The sequence below is a fragment of the Coregonus lavaretus genome (assembly GCF_964263955.1).
Source record: "Coregonus lavaretus genome assembly, chromosome: 1".
In the NCBI taxonomy this organism is placed as follows: domain Eukaryota; kingdom Metazoa; phylum Chordata; class Actinopteri; order Salmoniformes; family Salmonidae; genus Coregonus; species Coregonus lavaretus.
The window spans coordinates 38,036,871-38,063,429 of record NC_139988.1 but is presented as its reverse complement, the minus strand read 5'-3'; the positions used below and the strand labels follow the sequence as shown (position 1 = coordinate 38,063,429).

The following is a 26,559-nucleotide window of genomic DNA, read 5'->3' as shown; positions in this document are numbered from 1 at the left end:
GAGTGGAGAACAGGAGGGCTTCTTAAAGAAAAACTAACAGGTCTGTGAGAGCCGGAATTCTTACTGGTTGGTAGGTGATCAAATACTTATGTCATGCAATAAAATGCTAATGAATTACTTAAAAATCATACAATGTGATTTTCTGGATTTTTGTTTTAGATTCCGTCTCTCACAGTTGAAGTGTACCTATGATAAAAATTACAGACCTCTACATGCTTTGTAAGTAGGAAAACCTGCAAAATCGGCAGTGTATCAAATACTTGTTCTCCCCACTGTATGCACACATGACTGTAAGTCGCTTTGGATAAAAGTGTCTGCTAAATTGCATATTATTATTATTATTATTAACAAACTATAGTTTTGGCAAGTCGATTGGGACATCTACTTTGTGCATGACACAAGTAATTTTTCCAACTATTGTTTACAGACAGATTATTTAATTTATAATTCACTGTATCACAATTCCAGTGGGTCATAAGTTTACATACTTTAAACAGCTTGGAAAATTCCAGAAAATAATGTAATGGCTTTAGACACTTCTGATAGGCTAATTGACATAATTTGAGTCAATTGGAGGTGTACCTGTGGATGTATTTCAAGGCCTACCTTCAAACTCAGTGCCTCTTTCCTTGATATCATGGGAAAATCAAAAGAAATCAGCCAAGACCTCAGAAAAGAAATGGTAGACCTCCACAAGTCTGGTTCATCCTTGGGAGCAATTTCCAAATGCCTGAAGGTACCACACTATATATAACCCTTTTGGGATCCCTCTGTGGAAAGGGTTCTATATGGAACTCAAAAGGGTTCTACCTGGAACCAAAAAGGGCTATTCAAAGGGCTCTCATATGGGGACAGCCGAATAACCTATTTAGGTTCTGGATAGCACCTTTTTTTCTAAGAGTGCAGGTTGGACATAGTCAGTGCTAACCAGAGCAAAGTGCCCGTGCCGGTTGGTGGTTGGTCTCAACCAGGTCCGCATTGCAGTTTCTTATGAAGGCGCGGTGATAATTCAGATAGAATGTGCCTGTGACGGCCAATGCAGCACGGCTTGGAACACTGCTCATCCAATCAGCAGCCAGGATCCAAACAACCCGAGATTCAAAGGTCAGATTAGGGGTTGGAAGGGATTTGGGGGATGGGGGAGGGTTTCTTAGAAGTTAGTAGGGCTCTATTTTTATGTTCCTAGTAGTACAGGATTAAGTAGGAGGTTTTAGTTTCTCTTAATGTTTTTTTCTTTATTCATTTAGTCTGTAAGCTTTGATTGACTACACACTCCAGTACAGTAGGTGGCGGCATGCACCTCTAATGTTTGTTTGCGGACCGCCATAATACCATAGAAGAAGACCATAGAAGAAGTTAACGTTGAAGCTAGCTAGATAACACTACTTAAGTTAGTGAACAGTGCCATTGTATCGCCGATATTAACCGACACTATCGTTAGCTAGCTAGTTAGCTAACGTTAACAAGCTAGCAAATTATCTAACTAGTTAATGTTAGGTCACAGACAACTAACTAGCCAAGTTATCTTGCTAATGTTACCTGGCTAGCTACAGACTTGCTACCTCCGGCAACGCAACACCTTTAACAACTAGCTACAGACTTGCTAGTTAGCGTTACATTCCTCCAGCTAGTAGCTTCTTCACTCCGGGAGACCTGTACACATTGGATACACCAATGTGTAACTTACAGGTCTCCCGGAGCAAAGAGGCTAACCTGTTAGCTGACGTTAACAATAATAGTGTTTCCTGTCAGCGAACACGTCTAGGTCCTAAAAGTTATGTAGTTAGCTACCTAGCCAGTTTATGAATATGCTAGAAATACTAATATCTGGCTATATATTGCTTTCACCTAGCTAGCTAGTTAACATTATCAAACAGATAGACGTTCAAGTCTTAGCTATGATTCCTAGCTAGTTGTGTAACTCTAGCTGTAAACAGCCGCATTGACTTCCTATTATAAAAGGCCTTGATGAGTAGAATAATTAGCTAGCTAGCTAATTAACATTAGTATCTGAAACCATCTAGTCCTAAGATTAAATGTATATAATTTGTATATCAAGGATATCCACTAGGCTTGGGCGGTATACCGTATATATCGTATACCGGAGAATTTGGAAAAAGCCACAGGATGGTTTTTCAATACCGTTGAAACTATTTCTTATAAGTTTTTTAATACATTTGAATATTGGTAGCTACTTTTTAAGTAAATACCTGTAGTCAATTTGTGCAATACGTTAGGAGATAAAGAACATTGCGTTCTTCATTTCACCTGTCACATTATTGTGAAGCTTATGGTAGTCCCCAGTCACGTGGTGTTTGTTTGCAAGCACACACTGATGAGAGACAGGAGCCTTGTGAGTCACTCACTGTTGTGCAGCATGCGCCAGGTGATCCAATTACAGTATGGAATTCACAACTAAATGTTTATCAGCTAGATATCTTATAACTATTAAGTTAACTGTCTAAAATGTGCTAAATGCTCTGCAGTTGTGCATTTGGTTTGTTAATTTAGTAGCTATTTAGCTATCTAGCTAAGTGGTTAACTTCTTCCAAAATCAAGCATTCGCTTGGTAACAGCAGAGAATCCCCTCCTGGATCAAGAGACTCGCTGGCAAATATTTGTTTTGTGCGTGCAGCAAACTGCGAGTAGCATTTTTTTGTTACTTGTATAGTTTAGGTCAGAAACTGTACAAAATGTTTGCTAGCATTTAGTTAGTGTTCTCTATGGGATTTTACATGTACTTCTTAGAATTGCTAACCTTCGGATTTCAGTGGGGTTTGAAAACAGCGGCCCTTGTGTTCAGTGCTGGTATTACCAAATATCCCGGTATGGCACAAGGTCAGTATGAAGGTATGGCAATCTGGATACCGCCCAAGTCTAATATCTACCTAAAAATACAGTACAACACCAATCAAAGTCATATTGTAATAACATGTAATATTTTAACAACATGATGATCTACTGGAAACCTGCCTTTATCTATGTACGTGGGTGTGGGTAATAATGTACACATCTCCCTCCAATACGACACCCTCAGGTGCGAGCCCGCTTTGAAAAAGCTCTGGAGGAGGTGACCTGCTTCACCCCTCGCTACATGGAGGAGATGGAGTCTTTGACCAGTCACAGGATGAGCAGAGGAAGAGGATCAGCAATGGATGTCACCAACAATGAGAGGAAGGCTATACCTGCAGTCAGACTGTTACTACAGTTGAAGTCAGAAGTTTACATACACCTTAGCCAAATACATTTAAACTCAGTTTTTCACAATTCCTGACATTTAGTCCTAGTAAAAATTCCCTGTCTTAGGTCAGTTAGGATCACCACTTTATGTCAGAATAATAGTAGAGAGAATGATTTACTTCAGCTTTTATTTCTTTCATCACATTCCCAGTGGGTCAGAAGTTTATATACACTCAATTAGTATTAGGTAGCATTGCCTTTAAATTGTTTAACTTGGGTCAAACGTTTTGGGTAGCATTCAACATGCTTCCCACAATAAGTTGGGTGAATTTTGGCCTATTCCTCCTGACAGAGCTGGTGTAACTGAGTCAGGTTTGTAGGCCTCCTTGCTCGCACACACTTTTTCAGTTCTGCCCACAAATTTTCTAAAGGACTGAGGTCAGGGCTTTGTGATGGCCACTCCAATACCTTGACTTTATTGTCCTTAAGCCATTTTGATACAACTTTGTAAGTATGCTTGGGGTCATTGTTCATTTGGAAGACCCATTTGCGACCAAGCTTTAACTTCCTGACTGATGTCTTGAGATGTTGCTTCAATATATCCACATAATTTTCCTTCCTCATGATGCCATCTATTTTGTGAAGTGCACCAGTCCCTCCTGCAGCAAAGCACCCCCCCAGCATGATGCTGCCACCCCCGTGTTTCACGGTTGGGATGGTGTTCTTCGGCTTGCAAGCGTTCCCCTTTTTCCTCCAAACATAACGATGGTCATTATGGCCAAACAGTTCTATTTTTGTTTCATCAGACCAGAGGACATTTCTCCAAAAAGTACGATCTTTGTCTCCATGTGCAGTTGCAAACCGTAGTCTGGCTTTTTTATGGTGGTTTTGGAGCAGTGGCTTCTTCCTTGCTGAGCTGCCTTTCAGGTTATGTCGATATAGGACTCGTTTTACTGTGGATATAGATACTTTTGTACCTGTTTCCTCCAGCATCTTCACAACGTCCTTTGCTGTTGTTCTGGGATTGATTTGCACTTTTCGCACCAAAGTACATTCATCTCTAGGAGACAGAACGCCTCTCCTTGCTGAGCGGTATGACGGCTGCGTGGTCCCATGGTGTTTATACTTGCGTACTATTGTTTGTACAGATGAACGTGGTACCTTCAGGCGTTTGGAAATTGCTCCCAAGGATGAACCAGACTACAATTTTTTTTCGGAGGTCTTTGCTGATTTATTTTCATTTTCCCATGATGTCAAGCAAAGAGGCACTGAGTTTTTTTAATTTAATTTTATTTAACCTTTATTTAACCAGGTAAGCCAGTTGAGAACAAGTTCTCATTTACAACTGTGACCTGGCCAAGATAAAGCAAAGCAGTGCGATAAAAACAACAACACAGAGTTACATATGGGGTAAAAAAACATAAAGTCAAAAAATACAACAGAAAATATATATACAGTGTGTGCAAATGTAGCAAGTTATGGACGTAAGGCAATAAATAGGCTATAGTGCAAAATAATTACAATTAGTATTAACACTGGAATGCTATATGTGCAAGAGATTATGTGCAAATAGAGATACTGGGGTGCAAAAGAGCAAAATAAATAACAATATAGGGATGAGGTAGTTGGGTGGGCTAATTTCAGATGGGCTGTGTACAGGTGCAGTAATCGGTAAGGTGCTCTGACAACTGATGCTTAAAGTTAGTGAGGGAGATAAGAGTCTCCAGCTTCAGAGATTTTTGCAATTCGTTCCAGTCATTGGCAGCAGAGAACTGGAAGGAATGGCGGCCAAAGGAGGTGTTGGCTTTGGGGATGACCAGTGAGATATACCTGCTGGAGCGCAGACTACGGGTGGGTGCTGCTATGGTGACCAATGAGCTAAGATAAGGTGGGGATTTGCTTAGCAGTGATTTATAGATGGCCTGGAGCCAGTGGGTTTGACGACGAACATGTAGTGAGGACCAGCCAACAAGAGCGTACAGGTCACAGTGGTGGGTAGTGTATGGGGCTTTGAGACAAAACGGATGGCACTGTGATAGACTACATCCAATTTGCTGAGTAGAGTGTTGGAGGCTATTTTGTAAATGACATCGGCGAAGTCAAGGATCGGTAGGATAGTCAGTTTTACAAGGGCATGTTTGGCAGCATGAGTGAAGGAGGCTTTGTTGCGAAATAGGAAGCCGATTCTAGATATAACTTTGGATTGGAGATTCTTAATGTGAGTCTGGAAGGAGAGTTTACAGTCTAACCAGACACCTAGGTATTTGAAGTTGTCCACATACTCTAGGTCAGACCCGTCGAGAGTAGTGATTCTAGTCGGGTGGGCGGGTGCCAGCAGCGTTCGATTGAATTTGAAGGTAGGCCTTGAAATACATCCACAGGTACACCTCCAAAGGACTCAAATTATGTCAATTAGCCTATCAGAAGTTTCTAAAGCCATGACATAATTTTCTGGAATTTTCCAAGCTGTTTAAAGGCACAGTCAAATTAGTGTATGTAAACTTCTGACCCACTGGAATTGTGATACAGTGAATTATAAGTGAAATAATCTGTCTGTAAACAATTGTTGGAAAAATTACTTATGTCATGCACAAAGTATATGTCCTAACCGACTTGCCAAAACTATAGTTTGTTAACAAGAAATTTGTGGAGTGGTTGAAAAACTAGTTTTAATGACTCCATCTTAAGTGTATGTAAACTTCCGACTTCAACTCTCTCATGAAACTCTTTGCTGGAAATGAATTTGACGATGACCTACAATTAATTTTGAAAAAGGGAATTCAAACAACTGAGAAATGGCATGATTGGCAAACATTGTGCAAGGAATGGATTACGTAATGAATTATGAGAATAGTGACTAGTTGTGTTTTTTGAACATCGAGGATCTCTGACAACATTTTTGGGCCATTTATGAGTAAGCTTGGTAAGCTCTACCAAGTCATTGCACATGAAAGTAAGTGCATCTTAGCCACTTGAAAATATTCCTTCCTGTGAAAGCACTTGGGTCATCTTTTCACCCAAACACACTCCACAGTACTTTTCTCATTTGAGTTCGCTCTCTTAGAAATGTCTTCAGAAGTGTATGTGGGTCATCCAGTACTTTGTAGCTGTGCAGCGGCCACATGTGGTCAAGAAGTGACCGAATGGAAGAGTAGATGAGATCAGGGAAGATCACAGTCATAGAACAGAAATAGATCTGATAATACATCATGATATCTAAGCCATGTGAAAGGAGGTTGCTTAGACATTTATTTTACATACGCTACTCATTTATTACCATTACCATACCAATTTTCTACCCTGACGAAAATGAAGCTTCAATTTCATAGTCGTGAGGATGAGGTGTGTGGAAGCCTGTAGTGTGGGGCTAAATGTTGATATAGAAGGACAAAAAGGAGACCAGAGATTTGCATTTAAACAATTGGCCAGAACTGCACAGAATGAAATATTTTGTAGAATTGCATTTTTGCATTATTATATCCCATGACAATTCATTAAGAGATGAAAAAGGGTTTGAGATCAATAGCGGGAGGAAGGAAGAGACATCAGATGTGTAATTGAGTAGCCAAAAAGACCACAAATCAATAGGAATGCTCTTAGAAGATGCTATGGTTATCTGACTGGGAGTCGTTGATACTGTTTCTCCAAACTGCTTCCTTTCTTAAATCAAATAAGTAACAACATTTCCCTCCCACACTCCAGCTAAAACAATGTAGAATAACAAATCCGTTCAAATATACCCACCCAACCCTCCTACCCTTAATGTTTTCACTACTTTTCAAACAGCCGTACTTTTCAAACAGCCGGGTTCAGTGAGGTGCACGGGGAATGGCGGACTGTGATTGGCTGATACAAGTGGGGTGACTTTTAAGTACCACTAATGAGTAAATAAGGGGTGTTGGCAAATACAACAACTACTAGAATAGGGGTGATGTAACTGCTAAATAAGAGCTGGCCTTTTTAAACACTTCCACCAAATCGCTCTACAAGGACAGTTAATATAGCACAACATCCCACAGCTATGAAAGACAGACAATACATGAAATAACTTCCCCACATTCTCCTTGCTTTGTAATAGAAAAGAGCTGTTCTGAAAATCCACTGTTGGGTTAAGGAGATTAAATGAAAAATAAACCCCAACAGAGAATAGACCACAAGGGTCTGTGATGGAAAAATGATAACTTAATTGACGAATTTGACAATGTGAGACAGAGCCATTACATGGTAACAAACAGCTGGTACATATGATTAAAGGAGCTACACCTAGAATTTCTCAATATTTCTCCCCTATGTGGAAGTTAGGTTAATTGCATTCAAAACAAATCTCCCCCTCCCCTGTTTCCCATTTCCCCGTAACATGGCGGAGACTCGCGCTTGAGCCTTTTACTTTCAGTTTTGGTCTAACAGCTGTAAGAATGATATTATTGAAAATGTATTTCACAGCAGTTTACATGGTACATTGATTCCCTACACTATTCAGTGCTTGTTTTCTCACATAAACTGAAAATGAGCCAACAGTGTAGAATTTTAGCAACCAGGAAATGACAGAGCAATTTCTACATTGGGCGCTTGACCCGATTTCCACTACATAACACAGCCACAAAGTCAAAACATTGTTCCCATTTTGACAACAGATGCCGCTCCAGCGGGAGAAATCAATAAGTGAATTTCACAGCAAATCACAACACTGGGGGGTAAGTAATACTGTGAAACACTATCATTCCACTATTACTGCAGATATATTATGGACATTTTCTGAAATTACAATGCAAAAATGTATGTGTATCACTTTAAATTCACAGACCCAGAAGGCTGTAACTGTTGGTCTCTAACGATCAACTTCATGTTGTCATGATACGTGTACCAGAGTTGATTGAAAAAGTAGGCAACCATGTTTTCTCCGAGTCCTCACACAAAATACAGTTGAAGTCGGAAGTTTACATACAGTGAGGGAAAAAAGTATTTGATCCCCTGCTGATTTTATACGTTTGCCCACTGACAAAGAAATGATCAGTCTATAATTTTAATGGTAGTTTATTTGAACAGTGAGAGACAGAATAGCAACAAAAAAATCCAGAAAAATGCATGTAAAAATTTTTATACATTGATTTGCATTTTAATTAGGGAAATAAGTATTTGACCCCCTCTCAATCAGAAAGATTTCTGGCTCCCAGGTGTCTTTTATACAGCTAACGAGCTGAGATTAGGAGCACACTCTTAAAGGGAGTGCTCCTAATCTCAGCTTGTTACCTGTATAAAAGACACCTCTCCACAGAAGCAATCAATCAATCAGATTCCAAACTCTCCACCATGGCCAAGACCAAAGAGCTCTCCAAGGATGTCAGGGACAAGATTGTAGACCTACACAAGGCTGGAATGGGCTACAAGACCATCGCCAAGCAGCTTGGTGAGAAGGTGACAACAGTTGGTGCGATTATTCGCAAATGGAAGAAACACAAAAGACCTGTCAATCTCCCTCGGCCTGGGGCTCCATGCAAGATCTCACCTCGTGGAGTTGCAATGATCATGAGAACGGTGAGGAATCAGCCCAGAACTACACGGGAGGATATTGTCAATGATCTCAAGGCAGCTGGGTCCATAGTCACCAAGAAAACAATTGGTAACACACTACGCCGTGAAGGACTGAAATCCTGCAGCGCCCGCAAGGTCCCCCTGCTCAAGAAAGCACATATACAGGCCCGTCTGAAGTATGCCAATGAACATCTGAATGATTCAGAGGAGAACTGGGTGAAAGTGTTGTGGTTAGATGAGACCAAAATGGAGCTCTTTGGCATCAACTCAACTCGCCGTGTTTGGAGGAGGAGGACTGCTGCCTATGACCCCAAGAACACCCTCCCCACCGTCAAACATGGAGGTGGAAACGTTATGCTTTGGGGGTGTTTTTCTGCTAAGGGGACAGGACAACTTCACCGCATCAAAGGGACAATGGACGGGGCCATGTACCGTCAAATCTTGGGTGAGAACCTCCTTACCTCAGCCAGGGCATTGAAAATGGGTCGTGGATGGGTATTCCAGCATGACAATGACCCAAAACACACGGCCAAGGCAACAAAGGAGTGGCTCAAGAAGAAGCACATTAAGGTCCTGGAGTGGCCTAGCCAGTCTCCAGACCTTAATCCCATAGAAAATCTGTGGAGGGAGCTGAAGGTTCGAGTTGCCAAACGTCAGGCTCGAAACCTTAATGACTTGGAGAAGATCTGCAAAGAGGAGTGGGACAAAATCCCTCCTGAGATGTGTGCAAACCTGGTGGCCAACTACAAGAAACGTCTGACCTCTGTGATTGCCAACAAGGGTTTTGCCACCAAGTACTAAGTCATGTTTTGCACAGGGGTCAAATACTTATTTCATTCATTAAAATGCAAATCAATTTATAAAATTTTTGACATGCATTTTTCTGGATTTGTTTGTTTTTATTCTGTCTCACACTGTTCAAATAAACCTACCATTAAAATTATAGACTGATAATTTCTTTGTCAGTGGGCAAACGTACAATATCAGCAGGGGATCAAATAATTTTTTCCCTCACTGTACATTTAGGTTGGAGTCATTAAAACTCGTTTTTCAACCACTCCACAAATTTCTTGTTAACAAACTATAGTTTTGGCAAGTCGGTTAGGACATCTACTTTGTGCATGACACAAGTAATTTTTCCAACAATTGTTTAAAGACAGATTATTTCACTTATAATTCACTGTATCACAATTCCAGTGGGTCAGAAGTTTACATACACTAAGTTGACTGTGCCTTTAAACAGCTTGGAAAATTCCAGAAAATTATGTCATGGCATCAGATGCTTCTGATAGGCTAATTGACATAATTTGAGTCAATTGGAGGTATACCTGTGGATGTATTTCAAGGCCTACCTTCAAACTCAGTGCCTCTTTGCTTGACATCATGGGAACATCAAAAGAAATCAACCAAGACCTCAGAAAAAAAAGTGTAGACCTCCACGAGTCTGGTTCATCCTTGGGAGCAATTTCCAAATGCCTGAAAGTACCACGTTCACCTGTACAAACAATAGTACGCAAGTATAAACACCATGGGACCACGCAGCCGTCATACCGCTCAGGAAGGAGACGTGTTCTGTGTCTTAGAGATGAACGTACCTTGGTGCAAAAAGTGCAAATCAATCCCAGAACAACAGCAAAGGACCTTGTGAAGATGCTGGAGGAAACAGGTATAAAAGTATCTATATCCACAGTAAAACGAGTCCTATATCGACATAACCTGAAAGGCCGCTCAGCAAGGAAGAAGCCACTGCTCCAAAACCGCCATAAAAAAGCCAGACTATGGTTTGCAACTGCACATTGGGACAAAGATCGTACTTTTTGGAGAAATGTCCTCTGGTCTGATGAAACAAAAATAGAACTGTTTGGCCATAATGACCATCGTTATGTTTGGAGGAAAAAGGGTAAGGCTTGCAAGCCGAAGAGCACCATCCCAACCGTGAAGCACGGGGTGGCAGCATCATGCTGTGGGGGTGCTTTGCTGCAGGAGGGACTGGTGCACTTCACAAAACAGATGGCATCATGAGGATGGAAAATTATGTGGATATATTGAAGCAACATCTCAAGACATCAGTCAGGAAGTTAAAGCTTGGTTGCAAATGGGTCTTCCAAATGGACAATGACCCCAAGCATACTTCCAAAGTTGTGGCAAAATGGCTTAAGGACAACAAAGTCAAGGTATTGGAGTGGCCATCACAAAGCCCTGACCTCAATCCTATAGAACATTTGTGGGCAGAACTGAAAAAGCATGTGCGAGCAAGGAGGCCTAAAAACCTGACTCAGTTACACCAGCTCTGTCAGGAGGAATGGGCCAAAATTCACCCAACTTATTGTGGGAAGCTTGTGGAAGGCTACCGAAACGTTTGACCCAAGTTAAAAAATTTAAAGGCAATGCTACCTAATACTAATTGAGTGTATATAAACTTCTGACCCACTGGGAATGTGATGAAAGAATTAAAAGCTGAAATAAATCATTCTCTCTACTATTATTCTGACATTTCACATTCTTAAAATAAAGTGGTGATCCTAACTGACCTAAGACAGTGAATTTCTACTAGGATTAAATGTCAGGAATTGTGAAAAACTGAGTTTAAATGTATTTGGCTAAGGTGTATGTAAACTTCCGACTTCAACTGTATGTAATGTGTTTACCCACAGAATTTCCTAGAATTCAATTGAGCCCGTCTCAGTGATGTTTATATCATTTTGTTTACAACTGACTGCATACACACTCTGAAAGCATCTACCTGTGGAGAGTCTACCTGGTAGTAAAAGTCACAGGAGGCTGGTGAGGGGAGGACCGCTCATAATAAATGATGTAATGGAGTGAATGGAATGGTATCAAACACATGGAAACCATATGTTTGATGTGTTTGATACCATTCAATTCATTCCTTCCAGCCATTACTATGAGCCCGTCCTCCCCAATTAAAGTGCCACCAGCCACCTGTGGTAGAAGTAGACTTTTACAGTGTCCCAAAAACATTTTGTGGTTTCCATGGAAAAAGACCTACAATGGATTTAACCTCAGCAATGAATGTACAGCGCAATGGTAGCGAAGCAACCTGAACTCTCTGTTACAAGATGTGTCAGACAATAATATAGAAAAACAAAACCTCAGCTACTGCCTTTCCACCTATGTTTGGAAATTAACCTGGCAAATAGTATTAACAGAAAACAGTAAACACAAGTCATTTTTACTGTGCACTTCGGAGATTGGCTATTGGTCAATTGCAAATAAATTGTACAGATCATGCAATATACTTTTGATGGATTTTGAAGAAAGAAAATTGACCAAAACTCTAGCTCAAACAACATGGCATTTATAAGCCAATGAGCGTGCACGAATGGTTATTCCTGTCCAACAGCACCACCATGAGGCCAAACAGAACCATACCCTTCAGGTTAGCTAGACCAGAGATACTCTACATAATGATGAGATGGTCTTATCTCCTCCCCTAACAATAGGAGTCGTCTCAAAGGCGAAAAGGCAGGCTGGAGGAGCCGAAATTAGGTGGGAACATTCTAGCCAATAAGAGGGCAGATACGCGTGTGAACAACTGACACAACTCCGATATCAAATTGTTTTTCTCAAAGTTGCCGAGATGCCACGTGCATCCACTTATATCAGTACATTCGTAACAACCTAAAGACTGCGAAACTTATATTAGATCAAATATGCCTTACTTAGCATATTAGAAAAAACATGTTTGTTGACCAAATCTGACACTCTCTCATTGAACTCCATACAAAAACCTCCACTTGGTCTGCTTATCGGTGTCTATTCCACAAGTTACCACCGGCTAAATCTATGATGTTAAAATGCCTATTTACTCTGTTCCATCTGACTGTGCAATCCACTGTCTCATCAGCCCAGCCAGGCAATTTATAAACTTGATCTCCACTTTAAAAAGCATCTAGACATTATCTTACATTTCTTTTAGACTAACATTTAGTTTTCAACAGCGGAGATTTGTATAGACCTTGCTACCTGTCTCTCCGACATTTGCAACATTATTTCAATATTCAAATTCGATCTCCAGCTGTCACATGAACGTGATGGGAGTCAGGAGTCGGATGAGACAGACAGGCTGGCAGCTTTTCTCAGCCAGTTGAAATCATGAATCAGCATCATTTTTATACATTCAAATAAATACGAAACGAAGTGCAGCTTCAGTTTGAAGTGATTGTGTTAGCTGTGTTGTTGGCTAGCTCCTCTGAACAACAGTGTCCTGACGTGAGAGCACATTTTCTACGCCAGGTGAAATCGCGCATCATTAGCTCATTGTTATGGATGTCTCCAAATAAATGTCCCTAGAAAACAAATGCAAATGCAGCTACTTTGTTGTTATTCTGGCTGCACTATTTGAAGTGACTGTAAATTAGCCATAGTTGGCTAGTTAGCAAGCAAGGGATAAGAACGTTGCCAGCCAGTATGGCAATAGAACATTTAGAACGAACGACTGGGTCACGTCCATAGATCGTGTCTCTGGCAACCAAACCGATAGAACGCTTGATTTGGGTCTGGACTATATCTTGTGGAAGGATTAAATAGAATTAATAAATTCATCAAAATAATGTTTTTAATTAAAATGTGTAAATCATTATTTGAATATGTTAGTAACCCATTGTATAAAAGTAATAATGCCCTCGAAGACGGTTTGCTGGCCCTCGACAAACACCGGCTTCTCGGGCATAATCGCTTCATTCTCGCATGGACAAATTTTGACGGCAGATGCCATGTATCTACAGTAGTTTTGTGCAGATCGGTCATTCGGTGCCAGAGGAGTAGCATTTTAAATGTTTATAACAAAATCCAAAATAGCGGAAAATCCATAATGGCAGAGCTTATGTGTCCTTAAGGCAAATTTGTTCCATGTGAGGAGAGGGACCTATGTACCGAATTTCAGGACTCTAGCTCAAACGGGGCGTGAGCTTTCAAAGTTTGCATTTTCAATCGCTTGTTATAAACTGGGTGGTTCGAGCCCTAAATGCTGATTGGCTGACAGCCGTGGTATATCAGACCGTATACCACAGGTATGACAAAACATTTATTTTTACTGCTCTAATTACGTTGGTAACCAGTTTATAATAGCAATAAGGCACCTACGGGGTTTGTGATATATGGCCAATATACAACGGCTAACAGCTGTATCCAGGCACTCCGCATTGCGTTGTACATAAGAACAGGCCTTAGCCGTGATATTTGACCATATACCACAACTCCTCCGGCCTTATTACTTAATTATAGCACCACCATGTGGCCAATTGGCATGGCATCGCATGAGAGGGTGTGACCTTGGCCCTTTCCCATCATGCAAGGTTGCAACCTCCTAGGCCTTACCATCTCACAGGAATTTGCATTCTTTCACCAAATTGGCAGAAGAAGGAAAATAATAATCAACGTCAACAAAAACAATATGGTTTCACCCAGCTTTGCTGCTTGAACTCCTAATAATGAGAAAAATCTAAATCCCCAGTATTCATATACTCTGCAGTTATGAATCATGCAAAATCACATGCACAATACATTTATTGAGCAAAATACACTGACAAAGTTAACCTTGATGAGAGCCTATAGAGAGGAGGTCAGAGACCTGGCAGTGTGGTGCCAGGACAACAACCTCTGCCTCAACGTCAGCAAGACAAAGGAGATGACCGTGGACTGGAGGGCCAAGCACACCCCCATTCATATCAACAGGGCTGCAGTAGAGCAGGTCGAGAGCTTGAAGTTCCTCGGTGTCTCTTGCTGCCCTCAGAGCGGACATATCATCTATACTCAAGTCGGAACTCAAGGAGGCGCTCAGTGAGGACTTTCATTTTATTAAGTCAGAGTTACAAGCAGTCAATGATGAACTCGCAAAGCATACAGCAATGGTTCATACTGAACTGGATACAGTTAAGAAAACTGTCTCCGACATGGAACAAGGCTTGTCAACACGCTCAGACGACACGACTATGCTACAAACCACAGTTAAGAAGCTCAAAACTGATGCTGCTAGCCTTAAGGAACAATGCATACATTTACAAGGTTATATGTGAAGATCCAATATCAGGATCATGTGGGTAGCTGAGGACCTGGGCTCAAGTTCTCCTTCATCGGTCTCAAATTGGATAAAGACGTCCTTGTCGACCGCTCAGATCGGGGCTCTCAAGCAAGAAAGCCTGGCAGAAAACCTTGCGTCAAGGTGGCTAAACTACACTACTATCAGGATTGTATTGATGTTCTTCAGCGTGCCAGAGAACTTGGCCTACTTCGATGCAACGGAGCACCCATCTCTATCTTCCCAGTCTATACCCCCAGCGTTGCTCGTGACCGTGCCGCTTTAAACGATGTCAAGAGTCTTCTCTGTGGACGGACCGACGTTCGGTATGACGTGGCTTTTCCTGCCAGGCTCCGTATAACATTCAACGGCACCGAGAAAGAGTTCCAAGACCCCCATAAGGCGATGGCCTTCGTAAAGGTCGGACGAAGCAAATGGCTGAATGTTTACCTATTTGACGATTAGGGTAATGGACGAATGTGTCTACCACTGCAGACTCAGTCTCTCTTTGGTAGATACTGTATAGTGTTGCCAGTGGTATCAGTTGATATTGTTATTATTAGGTAACGTTACTGCCTTAGTTCTGGTGAGTCAATTCTCCTTTTGTTTTAATGTTTTATTTTATTACCATGAAGCTACTCATTTCTATTTATCGATGGTACCCGTATCCAGGGTAGATAAAGCACAGTACTATTATTGCCAACACAATCTCTTCTACAGAGAACTGTTCTTCTAATTAAAATAAAAAAAACTTTGAAAAATTTAAATAAAAGTTCCTCGGTGTCCACATAACTAAGGATCTATCATTGTCCAAACAAGACAATGCCTCTTCCCCCTCAGGAGGCTGAAAAGATTTGTCATTGGCCCTCAAATCCTCAAAAAGTTATACAGCTGCACCATTGAGAGCATCTTGACTGGCTGCATCACCGCTTGGTTTGGAAACTGTTTGGCAACTGCTCTGACCGTAAGGCGCTATAGAATTTAGTGCTTACGGCCCAGTACATCACTGGGGCCGAGCTCCCTGCCATCCAGGACCTCTATACCAGGCGGTGTCAGAGGAAGGCCCTACAAATTGTCAAAGACTCCAGCCACCCAAGTAGGGCTGTCCCCGACCAAAACAAATCTTGGTCGACCGAAAGTCGTCTGTTCTTTCTACCAATCTATTGGTCAAAAAAAATGTAATGTGTATTTTTCCATATATAGATACACCCTATGTGTTTTAATAAAATCAACTATATGCATTGAGCTTGTCTGATGCTTTAAGCTTATGATTTGATGAAATAAGACAAATGCCTCAAGAGGGCGAAGAGATCTAGATAACCAGAAGAAGAGAAAACTTAACCTGACCCAACTATTCGCCTCCCGATCCTGCTGGCTTTCGCAGATTCTGCCATTACTCTCCTGAAGTTGCCGTTAATAGGCTACACGAGGAGTCGGCAACCTTTCTAATATGGAATGCCAATGTTTCTTACCATTTCTACCAATCTGCGTGCCAGTTAAGGTTTTCATATGCACATTTTCGTGAATCAGTTTCATTTAATTTATAATAACGTCTTCATATCTCAAAATCATTGTCATGTGGTTAATCAAAATTCTAGCCAAATCTAAATGAAAATGATACAAACCTAAAAAGTAACTTCTATTGCCATTGCCAACTATGTAAAAATAGCCTACATAAAGCAAACAAATAAAAACATTGCAGCCTGCAAGTAGAAAATATCCTGATAAAAATAAATATCCTATAAATCACATTGGCTACACATGGCCTGTCTGCAACAAACTTGAAACATTGTATCAACTATTAACTTGGGTCGGGCCCGAAGCTTGCGCTAGCGAACTTGCAACATTCTGGGCCCTCAGAGTTTCCTGAGCCAGTGAGCTCAGGACAGACAATCAAACGCAAACAATTCACACAATAAAGTTATGAAACAATGAATGTGCACAAATTGGCGGGAGAGAGCGCATTCTGGAGAGAAGTGCATTGTGCATCTGGGCACATGGTCAATCCGATGTCTGCATTGGCCATGCAGCATTTACGATGATATGGCCTCAGCTGAAATCAGGGCATTCATAATTATTGGGCTTTGTTGAGCAGTGCAGAGCTGTTGTCAAGGAAGTGAGTTTGTGTTTTCTCCAAGATGTACCGCCCCCACCTACCGTCAACAATTCATGTCAATGCGGAGCTATGCAGAGCCCTCCACATTGTTAAGATGGCGATGTGGTATGGAGCTCGATTTGACCCCCTTTTTATTTGCACGGACTCTTTGCACCGACACTATGCACACTCACTGGACTCTACCCAAACACTCACACATACTACACTGACACTCCCACACACTACATATGCTCACACACACAAAACACACACACAAATGCATATTGACGCCACACACACACACTCACACATATACACACTTTCACACTCTTCACATATGCTGCTGCTACTCTGTTTATATCTATCCTGATTGCCTAGTCACTTTTGCCCCTACCTACATGTACATATTACCTCAACTACCTTGTACCCCTGAACATTGACTCCTGCACTACAGGTACTTGTATATAGTCTCGTTATTGTTATTTTATTGTGTTACTATTTCCTTTAGTATTTTTTGCTATTTTTTCTTACTCTTTAACTCTGCATTGTTGGATAAGGGCTCATTACTTTTCATTATGTTTTTCAAGCTATTTTGAAGCTTGAGGTAAGGATATATTACAGTATGAAGATATCTCCACAGAACATCAATACATTTTTCTTTGCATTTTTCAGTTGCACTGATAGACTAGATTCCACAGCTGAATCTCAAGAAATACTGCATTGACAACATACTAGACATTCTAATGCCTTTTCCTTTCTTTTGCTCCAAAATATGTAACTCAATTGGTTCAAAATGGCTGAATGTCATACATACAGAACCAGAGCAACTGGAACAAACCAGAGTATGTGACCTGAGTGTGTTGGCATGCAAGCACAAGTGTCTGTATATGCATGTTTGCATTTACAGTTGAAGTCGGAAGTTTACATACACCTTAGCCAAATACATTTAAACTCAGTTTTCACAATTCCTGACATTTAATCCTAGTAGAAATTCCCTGTCTTAGGTCAGTTAGGATCACCACTTTATTTTAAGAATGTGAAATGTCAGAATAATAGTTGAGAGAATGATTTATTTCAGCTTTTATTTATTTCAACACATTCCCAGTGGGCCATAAGTTTATATACACTCAATTAGTATTAGGTAGCATTGCCTTTAAATTGTTTAACTTGGGTCAAACGTTTCGGTAGCCTTCCACAAGCTTCCCACAATAAGTTGGGTGAATTTTGGCCCATTCCTCCTGACAGAGCTGGTGTAACTGAGTCAGGTTTGTAGGCCTCCTTGCTCGCACACGCTTTTTCAGTTCTGCCCACAAATGTTCTATAGGATTGAGGTCAGGGCTTTGTGATGGCCACTCCAATACCTTGACTTTATTGTCCTTAAGCCATTTTGCCACAACTTTGGAAGTATGCTTGGGGTCATTGTCCATTTGGAAGACCCATTTACATTTGACATTTTAGTCATTTAGCAGACGCTCTTATCCAGAGTGACTTACAGTTAGTGAGTGCATACATTTTTCATACTGGCCCCCCGTGGGAATCGAACCCACAATCCTGGCTTTGCAAGCGCCATGCTCTACCAACTGAGCTACAGGAGGCATTTGCAACCAAGTTTTAACTTCCTGATGTCTTGAGATATTGCTTCAATAGATCCACATAATTTTCCTTCCTCATGATGCCATCTATTTTGTGAAGTGCACCAGTCCCTCCTGCAGCAAAGCACCCCCACAGCATGATGCTGCCACCCCCGTGCTTCACGTTTGGGATGGTGTTCTTCGGCTTGCAAGCGTTCCCCTTTTTCCTCCAAACATAACGATGGTCATTATGGCCAAACAGTTCTATTTTTTATTCATCAGACCAGAGGACATTTCTCCAAAAATGTACGATCTTTGTCCCCATGTGCAGTTGCAAACCGTAGTCTGGCTTTTCTATGGCTGTTTTGGAGCAGTGGCTTCTTCCTTGCTGAGCGGCCTTTCAGGATATGTCGATATAGGACTCGTTTTACTGTGGATATAGATACTTTTGTACCTGTTTCCTCCAGCATCTTCACAACGTCCTTTGCTGTTGTTCTGGGATTGATTTGCAAATGATGTCAATTAGCCTATCAGAAGTTTCTAAAGCCATGACATCATTTTCTGGAATTTCCCAAGCTGTTTAAAGGCACAGTCAACTTAGTGTATGTAAACTTCTGACCCACTGGAATTGTGATACAGTGAATTATAAGTGAAATAATCTGTCTGTAAACAATTGTTGGAAAAATACTTATGTCATGCACAAAGTAGATGTCCTAACCGACTTGCCAAAACTATAGTTTGTTAACAAGATATTTGTGGAGTCGTTGAAAAACTAGTTTTAATGACTCCAACCTAAGTGTATGTAAACTTCCGACTTCATCTGTATGTACAGTCATTTGCATCAGTGTATCCGGTGACACCCCTGTCACACGCTCATTCAAAGCACACATAGCTAGCTCATGCTACAACACCAAATCAAGGACATGAATTCTAGTACAGCCAAAGCCTTTTAGTTCTACATGTGGAGCCTTTAGCATTGAATTTGTATCAGCCTATAAGTTGTCACTACTAAAGACCTTGAATGGGTTTTCACCCAATTTAACCCTTTACACTTGTACCTGTATACAGGTTGAAAATTGTAGATTTGGGCACTGATAAACGCCTAAATTGGAATGCAGTGTCTGTACAGTAACAAGCTATACATGACGTCAGAGCTCTGGCTCTGCGCTTCACAGAGCTGTATGGGTTTTGACTGAAAGCCGTTCTGAACTTGAGCACCTTGTGCGACAAGAAATTGCCCCCATCCTTCCCACTAATTGGGTAACTTTTGCAAATGTTTTGTTGTCTGAGTAAGGGAAACACTGTAAATTAAGAGGACTCTAAGTATTTTCGAAGATGAGACGTTGAGGATTATAATAAATACCGCTGTGATGTCATACCAGCAAGACAAACACCTGTGAGTCCAAATGTGCACTTCACATTTCCATAGCATAAAACTCATGTCATATAGTGTCAACGTTTATGATCACTGTTTGATATACAGTTACAAGATGACATGGCGTCATACCCTGGGTTGTTCTAAACAGAATGAGCCTTTGTTTGTCTATTGTGAAGAAAATGTGCCGTGGGTCATGCACCTGAATGCACTCACGACTCCTTTCTATGTGCATAGAAATTACGATCTGTTTCCCTGAATTGCATTGTGAAAGCCTAACACTGTAATATCGTATTTTATAACTTAGCTAGTCATGTTCGCAATAGAACAAGCTTTCAAATGATGCCCACCTGACCCACATTACGATTTATAATGGACCGTTTTTGGATTTCATAAACAACAACAGTAATTGTGTGATGGTGAAAAGCACCTTATAGTTGAAGACTCTTCTTTGAGTCATAAAGGTGCATTGAAATGACTTAGGACCTGTGCACACTTTGGAGAGGTGTGTGGCCACTTGGAGACACCAGTTAGTCCTCTCACTCAAAGCGTTGTAATTTTTTTTCTCTTATGTTGCACCTACCCCACATTTTCCAGGAATATTCTTATCATGTTACTGAATGTATCCATAATATTTTCAGATTTCGTTATCAACAAATGCAGCGAAAAGTACATTAAATGTAAACTGCACATAAAATTAACAGTGCAATGTTTGGATTCAGTCTTGTGTCAGGTGAACTTTTGTGTCCTCACCTTCGGTCTAATAATTTTTCGATAATCTACAAACTGTTCCCTTTCAATTGCTACCATGGTTATGCATTTCATATTTCTTCTGTAAGAAACATTTCAATTTAGCCCTATCCATATAGGCCAATTCCCACGAGTGTAAAGGGTTAAGCACTGTTCTGCACATCTTACCTTTCTGTATACAATCATGTTCGGTGATTCATCGGCTACTCCATTGCTCCCCTGCCCCACGCTGTTGGTCTGTGCCATGATCCAGAAGGGTGAACAGTGTCAGCAATGATCAGGTGCTGAAGCAGAGAGATAGGACAGTGGAGAACATTATAACATGGAGACATTATAGAAGAACCCACAAAGAACAAAATGCACAATGCAACTCTCTCCTTTGCATGGCTATGCACATTTAAATGACCTATCAGTTGTGGGTCTGTTTTTAATCATAGGCTAACATGGTAGAAATGTTAATGATGATCAACTAATTGATGAATTAACTAGATGTTATGGCTGATTCATTTTAGTACAAATAGTAGTAATTACAGTGATGTGATCATCATCATTATTATTTTGTCTTCTATCATTATTAATTCCTTCAGTACTCCACCTTTTAAACAAATGCATAATGTCTAGCTTAAATGAAAGCTGATACAAATACCTTATTGATTTCTGTATTCATTAAGATGACTGCTATGGGATAGTGCTTATTGACATTGGAGAATTCAATAGCCTGGGATCCGAGAAGGCAGCACGGTGGCAAGATAACGTGCACCCAAGCTCTAAATCGAAAATAGGCCCGGGTTGTTACTCAAACATTTCATTCATTTTAGTGTCATTGTAATATAAACGTAAATACAAGGGATACAAAAGACCGTTTAATTACAGACGGTGAGAAATGTTCGAGGGCATTATGTGTGAATCCGAGGTTCAACATCTTTATCGTCGACCCCAAAGACACCCGCGGCATCCTTTCAAGGATTCTTCCAATAAAGACAAAGCTCTCATCATCACATAGCTAATAGTCAATGAAATGTCTCCTTCAAGACAAGACCCCTATGATATAAGGAACGTGGACAGATACTGCAAAAATTCCACGCTCCCTTTAGCAATCGTTAGTCTATGGCGAATAAAAGGAATATATGTAAATAAGAATAATCGTTCTTTGATGATTTACCTGAAAAAACGCACAGCCTGCGAATATCCTGATTCTTTGCAGAACTGGTGTGCCGTGCGTGCAGTATGTCAACTGGAAGACATAGGAATGCGAGGACAATTCATTGGCAATGGGAAGAGGCAGGCTTTCGATGCACACTTGGTTGTTACTTGTTATCGCTTCCCTCCTCTCCAAAATGATGCTGAAAGCATGGGCGCGCATAATAACGTGAACGTGCATCGATCCATGACCAATCATGTGCAAGAAATCCAAAATCCCCCCTATCTGGCAAACTTACAGAGGACCATCAGCTTGAAGTAGGCTAGTGCTATGTTGTTGTTATAAAACAGTAATGGTGGTGATGATGATGATGATGATGATTGGGAATACACATTTAGTAAATTGCATTTAATAGTGTAATTAGCACCGACCAAAACCTAGAAATAAATGTATCCCTGTAGGCTTTATGTATTGATTATATTTCTGTACACACTGTTACATTTTGCATATTCAATAGTCATTTTAATTTGTATTTTCTAAGCATACCTTGCTAGAATGTTAATCATATTTACGTAGCCTAGAGATATGTGATTAGCATTTAGGTAATTCATTCTCATTGGTTGCCTACAATACAGTTGAAGTCGGAAGTTTACATACACTTAGGTAGGAGTCATTAAAACCCGTTTTTCAACAAACTATAGTTTTGGCAAGTCGGTTAGGACATCTACTTTGTGCATACTTTTTCCAACAATTGTTTACAGACAGATTATTTCACTTATAATTCACTGTATCCAGTGGCGGCTGGTGAAAAATATTCTCGGTGGGGCTGTGCCATACTTTTTTTTTCCTGTAACCATCGCGATATATTTTAACACAAACTGCAGGAAAGCAGTGCTCAGTGAAACATTCAGTAATTATTTAATGCCAATATTAAAAAGTTGAGGCATTCTTACACAAAAACATATTACACAAACCCAAGCCTTTCATTTGCATTTAAAGTGAACTTTTCACCATTGGTAGTAAACAGGCAACGCAACAGGCATGCTGTCAGAACAGAGTGGAAAGTGGACAATAACATGAAATTATTATAAAGTTTATAGGAAATCTTACACTGTATAAAAGGATGTATAATATAGAAATGGATATCAAGTGGTTGAACTCAAACCTTTGACTGGAAGAATAGCATACAGTATTTTATGATCATACTAAATGTGACTAATTGTTAATGTGCTCCAGAACTGCAACAATTAATTGATACAAAACAACATATATACAGTAATATTAGCAAAGACACTATTAAGACTTTCTAGAGTACCATATATAACTGGATTTTTTATGCTAAGGTCAACTATATACAAAGAAACATGCGGCCAGAGCTGCTCTGTGTGTGTGTGTCTGTCATCTTATTTGTACAGGAATTTTATATATATATATATAGACAGACAGACAGACAGACAGACAGACAGACAGACAGACAGACAGACAGATAGTGTGTATATACACACAAACTATGTCTAGTAACTGCTTTTAACCTGTGATGTACATAATTAACTGATGTTATTACGTTTTAATGCAACATAATTTTGGTCTGCTGTGTACTTAAAAATAATGTTAATCTTCAATAACAACTAGGCCTCTTCTAGAAATTGACCTGGTGGACACCTGAATAATTATTACAAACTGTGTAGTACTTTCCTGCATTATTATCAACGTCTGATTGTGTCTTCTCTTTCCTTTTAAAATACTAAAACAAATATAATTGTGACGGCTCTATGATAATCACTCACTTTGATGACCAGACACATTTAGGCTTTTAAACTGTTGTAAGTGAACTATTCATCTTTCTAACAACATCTTTATCAGCCAATAGTAAATATAGTTATTTACCTGATTGTTAGCATGCTGTCTGTGAACCTCTGGACAAGTGCTTTAATGAAGACAGGGTCGATGTTCCTCTTCTGCAGCTGGCTGAAAAGCATGTCCACATTTGGCATGATCTTGTGGAACAGTGCCAGGAAAAAACAGAAAGCCTCGTCTTCGAGCATCCTCACAAAGCCCCCGGCCTCTCTGACAGTCGGGGCATCAAAGTTCCCAGAGTCTCTGATGGTCTGGAAACACGTTAGTGGGTGGAAACGTCAGTCGTCTCGTCAGCTTGAATGGCGATAAAATCAGCACTCTTTACTTCCTCCAGGATGTAATCCTTAAGCACTGACAGCATACATTCCAACAGCTCGTTCTGTATCGTCTTTGACGTGCCCTTAAAAACGGTAGCTGTCTTCAGGTGCTCCTCCAGCACACTGTCGAGGGAGGCAACAAAATCCACTAAGCCCCGGAAAATGCCGGGGTTGTCCGAGGAGTCAGTCTCCTCGTGCCCACGCAAGGCCAACTCAAAAGCCCCACAGAACTTCACACAATCGATAATTTTGGATAGAATGTGCCTGTTTTTATCCACCTCCTCATTGTGTTTCCTCACCGCAATCCTGTGGCCGTCATCCAGCTGCGTAGCAATGTTCACCCTTCCTAATACAGCTAGCTTTACAGAGTTGTCCATGTGTGCCCTGGTGTTCTCATGTTTCTTTACCTTCTCTGACAGGTGCTTCATATCCCTCACTCCGGTACCTGTCCATGCTGAATCTGACCCCGTCCGGCCCGTCGTTTTAAAAAGCAAGCACGGAAAGCAAAATAAAGCATTAGCATCAGTGCACCCAGCTAGCCAAGCCTTCCTGGTGTACCAGCTACGGGAGAAGCCGCGCATATACTGCTTCCCTTTCTCGCTAGCCTGCTGTCTGATTGAGAGGTCAGGTTGATCTGGGCCCAGCTCTTTCACACGAACTTTCTCTGACAAAGTTCTCCTCTCAAACGGATCTTGGAGGAGAGATTTCACCGAGTTAGGGTTGGGTCTTGGAGGAGTAACGTTTGCGCTCACCATTGTCGTCTAGTAAAAATGGCGCCACTGGAGCCCGGTCCTTATTTTATCAGGGGCGAGCTTGGGGCGATAAAATAATCGCCCTCCTTGGATTCGAATTAAAATCGCTGATTAGCTACATTTTATGTCATACATTCATATCTTAAATTAGCAATTGGCTTAACTGCTACGTAGACCCGCCTCCTCGGGGCACTTTCTGTATCGCCCAGAGCTGACGAGGCGTTTGACAGGCAGAGGAAAGGTTGCGAATATGATTTTCTATCATATCTTACACATATTACTGTGTGCATTCCATATTTCAAACACACAAATATTGACATACTGATGTTTTTATTATTATTATTTTTATTTATTTTTTATTTTATTTTTTTAAATAATTTTATTTAAGGGGGCGGCGCCCTAGCGCCCTCTATCGGCCAGCCGCCACTGACTGTATCACAATTCCAGTGGGTCAGAAGTTTACATACACTAAGTTGAATGTGCCTTTAAACAGCTTGGAAAATTCCAGAAAATGATGTCATGGCTTTAGAAACTTCTGATAGACTAATTGACATCATTTGAGTCAATTGGAGGTGTACCTGTGGATGTATTTCAAGGCCTACCTTCAAACTCAGTGCCTCTTTGCTTGACATCATGGGAAAATCAAAAGAAATCAGCCAAAAAAATTGTAGACCTCCACAAGTCTGGATCATCCTTGGGAGCAATTTCCAAACGCCTGAAGGTACCACGTTCATCTGTACAAACAATATTACGCAAGTATAAATGTAACAGTGTTGCTTCCGTCCCTCTCCTCGCCCCTACCTGGGTTCGAACCAGGGACCCTCTGCACACATCGACAACAGTCACCCTCGAAGCACCGTTACCCGTCGCTCCACAAAAGCCGCGGCCCTTGCAGAGCAAGGGAAACAACTACTTCAACATCTCAGAGCGAGTGACGTCACCGACTGAAACGTTAATAGTGCGCAACGCTAACTAGCTAGCCATTTCACACCGGTTACACTCACCCCCCTTTTGACCTCCTCCTTTTCCGCAGCAACCAGTGATCCGGGTCAACAGCATCAATGTAACAGTGTTGCTTCCGTCCCTCTCCTCGCCCCTACCTGGGCTTGAACCAGGGACCCTCTGCACACATCGACAACAGTCACCCTCGAAGCACCGTTACCCGTCGCTCCACAAAAGCCACGGCCCTTGCAGAGCAAGGGAAAAAACTACTTCAAGGTCTCAGAGCGAGTGACGTCACCGATTGAAATGCTACTAGTGCGCACCGCTAACTAGCTAGCCATTTCACACCGGTTACATAAACACCATGGGACCACACAGCCGTCATACCGCTCAGGAAGGAGACGCATTCTGTCTCCTAGAGATGAACGTACTTTGGTGCGAAAAGTGCAAGTCAATCCCAGAACAACAGCAAAGGACCTTCTGAAGATGCTGGAGGAAACAGGTACAAAAGTATCTATATCCACAGTAAAACGAGTCCTATATCGACATAACCTGAAAGGCCGCTCAGCAAGGAAGAAACCACTGCTCCAAAACCGCCATAGAAAAGCCAGACTACGGTTTGCAATTGCACATGGGGACAAAGATCTTATTTTTTGGAGAAATGTCCTCTGGTCTGATGAAACAAAAATATAACTGTTTGGCCATAACGACCATCGTTATGTTTGGAGGAAAAAGGGGGTAGCTTGCAAGCCGAAGAACACCATCCCAAACGTGAAGCACGGGGGTGGCAGCATCATGCTGTGGGGGTGCTTTGCTGCAGGAGGGACTGGTGCACTTCACAAAATAGATGGCATCATGAGGAAGGAAAATTATGTGGATATATTGAAGCAACATCTCAAGACATCAGTCAGGAAGTTAAAGCTTGGTTGCAAATGGGTCTTCCAAATGGACAATGACCCCAAGCATACTTCCAAAGTTGTGGCAAAATGGCTTAAGGACAACAAAGT

At 41.1% G+C, this 26,559-nt stretch overlaps 1 protein-coding gene across 2 annotated transcripts in view; it reads right to left on the bottom strand.

Annotated features, from left to right (window-relative positions):
- The window catches only part of LOC311130104 (regulator of G-protein signaling 7-like), a gene marked incomplete at both ends in the record, with an annotated part of 119,310 nt that extends 98,521 nt beyond the window's left edge, over positions 1-20,789 (bottom strand). For both annotated transcript variants that reach the window (XM_084162780.1, XM_084162781.1), the window contains one exon: positions 20,712-20,789. In XM_084162780.1, the coding sequence (XP_084018906.1) occupies positions 20,712-20,789 (78 nt within the window). The remainder of the gene's footprint in view (positions 1-20,711) is intronic.
- Between the last annotated feature and the right edge of the window lie 5,770 nt (positions 20,790-26,559).